This window comes from Ictidomys tridecemlineatus, chromosome 5 (genome assembly GCF_052094955.1).
Source record: "Ictidomys tridecemlineatus isolate mIctTri1 chromosome 5, mIctTri1.hap1, whole genome shotgun sequence".
Taxonomy (NCBI): domain Eukaryota; kingdom Metazoa; phylum Chordata; class Mammalia; order Rodentia; family Sciuridae; genus Ictidomys; species Ictidomys tridecemlineatus.
The window spans coordinates 78,425,352-78,433,264 of NC_135481.1; the positions used below are offsets into that span (position 1 = coordinate 78,425,352).

At 55.9% G+C, this 7,913-nt stretch overlaps 1 protein-coding gene across 2 annotated transcripts; it reads left to right on the forward strand.

Moving 5' to 3' along the window:
* The first annotated feature begins 4,317 nt into the window (after positions 1-4,317).
* Nkx2-1 (NK2 homeobox 1) lies at positions 4,318-7,468 on the forward strand. Of its 2 annotated transcripts, none has more exons than XM_005322696.3 (3): positions 4,318-4,630; positions 5,358-5,743; positions 6,620-7,468. In XM_005322696.3, exons 1-3 carry the CDS (start codon positions 4,554-4,556, stop codon positions 7,369-7,371), a joined length of 1,215 nt encoding a protein of 404 aa, XP_005322753.2. In that variant the 5' UTR covers positions 4,318-4,553; the 3' UTR covers positions 7,372-7,468. The 2 variants fall into 2 exon arrangements, with proteins under 2 accessions (XP_005322753.2, XP_040129951.2); XM_040274017.2 differs by lacking the exon at positions 4,318-4,630 and adding an exon at positions 4,643-5,258.
* The last annotated feature ends 445 nt before the right edge of the window (positions 7,469-7,913 follow it).

A 7,913-nucleotide genomic window follows, 5' to 3' on the forward strand; every position in this document is an offset into this window, starting at 1 on the left:
GAGAGAGAGAGAGAGAGAGAGAGAGAGAGAGAGAGAGAGAGAGAGAGAGAAATAGGAATCTCTTTTATGCACCTCTGCGAAAGCTGTCTTGCTGGGGGCCGTGCCTCCTCAGAGGCTCTGGGTGCTCTCAGTTCTGGAGCCTAGGTAGGCAGATGGAAGCACCCTGTGAGATCTTTCAGGGAGCAGAAGTCAGGAAGATATCTTTTAAAGGCGCTCCTTGGATCTCCGGAATGGGAAGTATCAACCCCAGGTCCCGGTTTCATGCCTGACTTGGACTGGGAGCGGTTGCCTCGACAGAATTCCTGAGCCCACCTCAGCCCAGAGTGGAGCCCACAGCCAAAGGAGACCTGCTGGAGCAAAAGAGGGTTGCAAGTGCTTCCCTCTAATAGAGGGTCAGAGATTTACTGTTTCTTTAAATCCAAAATATAGAATCAGAAGGAAGAACTTCTGTTGGACAAACTCAGGCACAGGATTTCTTCCTGAATTATCTGAGGCCCTAGCACAACAATCCAATAAGATACACAGGGCAGGTTACGACCATTTTTGCAGGTGAGGAAACAGCTTTGTTTCCATAATATTTCTTGAGGCACTGGGGGCTTTAGCATTTCTTGAGACAAGGGTCTGTCCTGGACGACGGGAGTCAGAGAACACAATAGTTTAATCTGCTTGTGATGGAGGTTGCTCCAGGATATGATGGGAACCTACAAGAGTTATACTGCACAATTGAAAAATAGTAAAGCAAAGGCTCAAACTCCAAGATTTCCAACTTTTACTCATGGGTTCATCCCACAACCTTGGAGAGAGCACTAGAAAATTGGGAAATAGCGCACCCCCCCCCACACACACACAAAACTTCATTACAACCCTATCTGGATTGGATATTCAGTAACATTTGTCACAAACTACATATTACTGGGAAGATTTATTGTTAACATGTAAATTCTATATGGGGAGTAATTTCATCAAGATTGTTGTAGGCTGAGTTTTCTAACCCAGTACAGTGCCTGATGAATATTTGTTGAATGAATCATGAATTTTGATAAAACTTGAGCAAAACAATACCAACAGGAAACACACTTATTGCCCTAGGGAGATATGAAGGATTATAAAAGAGTTGGAAAAAGCAAGTCAGGGAAGGGTAGCAGGGAGGTAAGACTGGTGTTTCCTCCTCAACATCCCACCCATCGGAGTTACAGAACTAGCCTTCTATAAGATCTCTCTGTTCTTGTCTCTCAAAGTGACACTGGAGGGAAAGAAGGGAATTTCCCTTTGGCCTCACTGTGTGTAAAGGCTGATGGCCATTCGGCGCCTCTAGGTCTGGGCCTGGACCTGTGCCTCCGCAGCTCCTTCATTCCTGGCCGACCTGCTGCCAGGGAGTCAGTGTGCCCAAGACCAAAACTGTAAGGCTTGACCCTAGAGAATAGCGCTCTCGCACCCCACCCGTAAGGCCTGAGGGCATTACTCTCTTCTTCTGAGGGAGTCTGATCTTCATAGGCAGCGCCCTATGCTCCCATGTCCACCCCAGAGGATTGCAGTACAGGATAGGGCGGTGCAGCCCAACAGTCGTTGGAGAAAGCGTCTGGGAAACTCGAGGAAAGGCCAGCGTTGGGCTCTGCTCTGCCGGCTCCCCACCGCATCTACTCCACTCGGGAGCAAGTTAGTTGCGGGGCCAAGGAAGAAGCGAGGGCCAGGACGCGAGAAGTAGACTGGATTCTCGGCTATAACCGGCTGCCGTGGAGAAAACACCGATTTAACTCGAATCTGCCCTATTCAGGATGAGTCAGGGAGGAGATGGGAAGAAAGGATGCTCTTTGGTCAGAAAAAGGTGTTGGGGCCAGAGAAAGGACTCACAGGTCTTTGCTTGGACAAGCCCAGAGATACACATATTTGCCTTTTCCCCACAAGGCCCCGGGGTCTTTGGGCTTATCCTTAGCAGTGCAGCGGGCGGGGGGGGGGGGGGGGAGGAGAATGCGGTGGGTGTGTATGAACCTGCACACGTGGGAGAGAAGCCTGGGGCCCGGGATGCCGGGCGCCAGCAGGAAAGTCTCAGGTGAGGTCTAGACTCGGCTGGAGCTGGCTGTTGCCACGTCAGTGGTCCTAATTTCAGGGAGAGAGTGAAACTGTTGTCCGCTCCACCCCTTGAGCTCTAATTCTTGCTTTGCGCCCCAATCCCACCCACCGCCTGCTTCGAGTCCAGGTGGCTCAGGAGTAGGGTATCTTCAAGATCTGAGACCCTGATTCTACTGGAGGCTTAGCCCGAGAAGCTGCCAGCCACATGCGTCCAGGGCCTGCTGCGGGGCTGGAGCTAAGCTGCCCAGGGAGGAAAGTTGAGGAGGCACAACCCTGGGGGCTGTGGAAGAGTCATCAAACTCTTCACTCAGGTCCGGCATCCTAACGAGGGTATATTCATAACTACAGAAATCTAGGGTTCTGGCAATGAGCTTTAAAAATGTCAAGGCTTTGAAAGCACTTTGATATGTTGGATCTTATTTGAATCTCATTAAAAAAATGTCGAAGAATTATCACCATTTCTAAATGGCATTGAGGGAGAGGTGCACGACATTGGACGCTTGGTGTTTCCTACATTTACCACGTATGAAATAATGGAGAGAGAGAGAGAGAGAGAGAGAGAGAGAGAGAGAGAGAGAGAGAGAGAGAGAGAGAGAGAGAGAAGATGAGTAACTGGGAAACCCACTCCACCTTCCAGATAAGACCCCATTCTGGATTTGGGCCCATCTGTGTTGCGCCTACAGTCAAAATCCGCTTTCCGCTTTACCGGAACTTTTGCACTTGAACCCCACGACGCCTCCCTTCCTACACCCTAGACATTACATTGACCAAAGCACAATTGATGAGGTCTGAGTTCTTCCTGAGAGCGCCCCCCAGAGAAGCCCCTGGGAAAGACCCGTGCAGGGCCCAGCTTTGCACCTGTCTTTAGCCACCCGCGTTGCAAGCGCGCATCTCTGCACGAAAACGCAGGGTTGCCTGCCCCAAAGCCACTGTGGGGGTCCTGTGAAAACGAGGGTCCAGGTGGGAGGTCTGGGGGTGAGGTGGGGGATGAGGTAGGTGGTGAGGAAAGCGAATGTTAGTATAGAAGTTGGCTTTGTATTGAAGGAGTACAGAACACTCTTCAAGGAGAGGATGGAGATCTTAAAAAGCAAACAGAATAACTTTCACTACTATAATTGTTATTAATGAAAAAGGAGTTTAACCTGCTGAATTAAGTAGATAAAACCTGCTTGTTCATTATTGGGAGTTCCCTCACTACAAGGAGGGAAAAATACAACAAGGAAACAAAAACCAAATTCGAGGAGCTTCATTGACTGGCCTCCGAAGTATCTTGGAGGCATCAGTTGGTCCGGAAAGCGCTCCGCCCTCTCAGTCCCCGGCGCAGTGAGAAAGCTAAAACCACCAAAGAAAAAGCAAAACAAAAACAAACAACGAAAGTGTTTAAAATCCAAGAGGGAAAGTCTAAGTTGGTCTCAAAATCTGCGCCATGCCGCGGGTAGTCAACTCGGCTGCAGATCCCGGACCGCCAGAGCCGCGCATCTGACGCCCCCGGCCCCGCTGGGGAGCGCAGCCCACAGCTCCCCCTCGCCAGGCGCCCAAGGACCCTCAAGGCGCGGGGCTCACACTTGAAGCCTGGGAACGCTCAGACAGGAAACCCACTTCCTCCTAAGCAGTTTCTTGCTCGCAGGATGAGAGGTGCCCAATTGAAGTAGAATGATCCTCATCTACTAATATCCAGCGTGGCCACAAAGCGACTGGCCATTTACGCAGCCACTTTAAACAAAGATATTTGGTTATTCCCGGGGAAGCAAGTGCACTTTTGCATGGCTGAGCTCCGGGGCGGAGGAGAGCTTCAGCCCAGCCTCCCGCCCGTTAGGCTGCCAGCGCCTGGGTATTCGCCCCCTCCCGGTCAGCGGGTCCCGCCAGGGTTCAGGTTTAGTTCCACCCGAGAACAGACGAGAGGGCTCTCTCGCCGCTGGTTGCCGGTGTCCTCTCGAAGCCCCCCAAGGGGAAAACAGAGAGGCTCTCCTCTCTGGTTCTGAGGCTATGATGTCCCCTGAAAGTCGGTTCCAGCCCCAGAATCCTGAGTGTCCAGACAATGGGCCAGGGTCAGAGACACCAGGTTTGTCAACCAGGGACAACTTCAGTGACGGACTGTCATGTTAGTCGTTCCCCATCTTCCTAGTTCAGGAGGCTACTGGTGTGCTTGCCTCAACCGGGGGTGGAGGTGGGGAGACAGCGTGCGGGTGTGGGGGTGTGATGGGGGGTGGACCGCTAAGAAGCCCTGAGATGGGGGTGGGGGGAGGCGCGGGGATCCGCGACAGCCTCCCGGCGGCAGTCGTTCCCTTACTCAGCTCCCCCTCCGCCCGCTAGGATTCTCTCCGGTAAGGGGAAAGGGGGCGGGGAGCAGAGGTGTCCCTCTGACGGCGGCAGAAGAGGCAGACAGACTGACAGACACGTAGACCAACAGTGCGGCCCCAGGGTTCGTCCCCAGACTCGCTCGCTCATTTGGTGGCGACTGGGGCTCTGCGCAGCGAAGCCCGATGTGGTCCGGAGGCAGTGGGAAGGCGCGGGGCTGGGAGGCCGCGGCGGGAGGGAGGAGCAGCCCCAGCAGGCTCAGGTGAAACCCCCACCCCGTCCCTCGGCCCCCTCCTCCTAAAGACCTGTCCCTTCCTGGGGAACCCCGACCGAATTGGAAAGTGGTTCCACTTTGTAACTCCTCAAGTTGGTTGCAAAGCAGTATTCACCTTCCTTCCTCCCCATCCCTCCTCCTCGGCTACTCTCCACCCCACCTCCTGCCTTCCCAGCTCTTGGTCCCCTCCTCCTTCCCCTCCCCCGCCTCCTCCCCGTGCGCTGCCGGCACCCCACAAAAAAATGGGGATGGGGGTGTCTAGGGGAGAGGGAAAGAAATGCTTTGGGTCTCTCTCTCTCTCTCTCTCTCTCTCTCTCTCTCTCTCTCTCTCTCTCTCTCTCTCTGTCCCTCCCTCCCTCTTTGAGACCTAAAAATCCTGACAAGTGAAACTTAAAGGTGTTTACCTTGTCATCAGCATGTAAGCTAATTATCTCGGGCAAGATGTAGGCTTCTATTGTCTTGTTGCTTTAGCGCTTATGCCCCGCCTCTGGTGGCTGCCTAAAACCTGGCGCCGGGCTAAAACAAACGCGAGGCAGCCCCCGAGCCTCCACTCAAGCCAATTAAGGCGGACTCGGTCCACTCCGTTACGTGTACATCCAACAAGATCGGCGTTAAGGTAACACCAGAATATTTGGCAAAGGGAGAAAAAAAAAAAGTAGCGAAGCTTCGCCTTCCCCCTCTCCCTTTTTTTTCCTCCTCTTCCTTCCTCCTCCAGCCGCCGCCGAATCATGTCGATGAGTCCAAAGCACACGACTCCGTTCTCAGTGTCTGACATCTTGAGTCCCCTGGAGGAAAGCTACAAGAAAGTGGGCATGGAGGGCGGCGGCCTCGGGGCTCCGCTAGCGGCGTACAGGCAGGGCCAGGCGGCACCGCCGGCCGCGGCTATGCAGCAGCACGCCGTGGGGCACCACGGCGCCGTCACCGCCGCCTACCACATGACGGCGGCGGGGGTGCCCCAGCTCTCGCACTCCGCTGTGGGGGGCTACTGCAACGGCAACCTGGGCAACATGAGCGAGCTGCCGCCCTACCAGGACACCATGCGAAACAGCGCTTCCGGCCCCGGATGGTACGGCGCCAACCCAGACCCGCGCTTCCCCGCCAGTAAGTGAGGCCGCCCCACTGCGGGGCCGCGGGCTGAGCACAGGAGGCGTGGAGGGGTCCGGCTGAGAGCTAGGCATCAGGGTGGGCAGCCTGGCAGCGGCGCCAGGGAGATGGGTGCAGGAGTTGGGGATTCTTCCTTCTGCTGGGCTGGGGATCCAAGAAGAGACACTTGGTAGCGCTGGTCCTGTGAACAGGTGCTTCTACTAAGCATCTCCAGGCGCGGCTAACTGGCAGCTCTGCTGCGCGCCTAAGACCTCTGAGAACCGATCAAAGCCACCCCCGAGTTGAGGGAGCAAGGGTGAGCAGAGCATGGAGAGGCAAGGCCTGGCCAGGAGCTAGGCCGCCCTGCTGGGACGCATTTAGGCGCCCGGCCTGGCCCGCTTTCTAGCAGAGTCTGGGCAGGGAAGAGGGCGCGCGGTTCCGCAGGGGGCTCTAAATGGGCTGAGCTGGTGCCTTCACTGGGACCGACAGCAGAGGCAAAACGTCTGGGGGCTTGAGTTTCTGAAGTGAACACTCTGCTCTTGTTACTTCCCAAAGTTGGGGTCTACTGTTGGACCCCAACTCCGGCTCTGAGCTCTGTCCTCTGCCTGTGGCGGGCTAACACTGTGCTTCACACCGGGCTTGGGCACAAAAGGAGCAGGAGCGGCCTTTCCCCCACTACGCTTTTTGAGTCAAAAAAGAGTTCCGAGGGGGGGGGGTAGCCAGGGTTGAAGCCGCGAGCTCCTTCGACGGCGCGGCTAGACCTCTGGAGCCGAGCAGTAGGCCTGGGTGAGGAGGGCGCCGTCGGGGTTGGACCGGGTGGGCCAAGGGCGCTGAAGGTAGGGTTGGCCTGAACCCGCCCGGTCCCAGCCGACGCTGTGCGTTTGTCGCTTACAGTCTCTCGCTTCATGGGCCCGGCGAGCGGCATGAACATGAGCGGCATGGGCGGCCTGGGCTCGCTGGGGGACGTGAGCAAGAATATGGCCCCGCTGCCCAGCGCGCCGCGGCGGAAGCGCCGGGTGCTCTTCTCCCAGGCTCAGGTGTACGAGCTGGAGCGACGCTTCAAACAACAGAAATACCTGTCGGCGCCGGAGCGCGAGCACCTGGCCAGCATGATCCACCTGACACCCACGCAGGTCAAGATCTGGTTCCAGAATCACCGCTACAAAATGAAGCGCCAAGCCAAGGACAAAGCAGCACAACAGCAATTGCAGCAGGACAGCGGCGGCGGCGGCGGCGGGGGCGGCGGCGGGGGCGCCGGTTGCCCACAACAGCAGCAGGCTCAGCAGCAGTCGCCGCGCCGTGTGGCAGTGCCGGTCCTGGTGAAAGACGGCAAACCCTGCCAGGCTGGCGCCCAGGCGCCGGGCGCCGCCAGTCTACAAGGCCACGCACAACAGCAGGCGCAGCAGCAGGCTCAGGCCGCCCAGGCGGCAGCAGCGGCTATCTCGGTCGGCAGCGGTGGCGCGGGCCTGGGGGCACACCCGGGCCACCAGCCTGGCAGCGCAGGCCAGTCTCCGGACCTGGCGCACCACGCAGCCAGTCCCGCAGCGCTGCAGGGCCAGGTCTCCAGCCTGTCCCACCTGAACTCCTCAGGCTCGGACTACGGCACCATGTCCTGCTCCACCTTGCTATACGGTCGGACCTGGTGAGAGGACGCTCCGCCCGCCTTAGCCTGGCGCGCTGCCTCACCGCTTCCCCTCTGCCCGCCACACAGACCACCATACACCCGCTGCTCCACGCGCTTCTACTTTTCTTAAGAACCTGTCCGCGTTTAGACCGAGGAAAAATACACAAAGGCCAAACTGCTGGACGTCTTTTCCCCCCTCTTCCTTTCTTTCTAAATTTGTGGATTTTTTTAAAAAAGAAAAAGAAAATAAAAATCAACCAAGCAAATTCAATTCTTTACGAAGTCTTTAAACGTAGAAGGACATAGAAAGAACAGCTCTGGGGTGTTTTTTCCGCGATTCAAATTGATTTCCCACGCTGGGGCGGGGCACAGTTTGGAGAGGGCTGTACACTGGTATGGCTCTGGACTCTATAAAGATCTCAAACTTCACTGTGGGTACACTCTGACAGCAAAGTGGGCTCTCTTGTAAATACCAGATTTTTTTTCTTTTTCTTTTCTTTTTCTTTTCTTTCTTTCTTTCTTTTTTTTTTTTTTTAAGAAGGGAGGACGGGTGCTGGGGAGAGG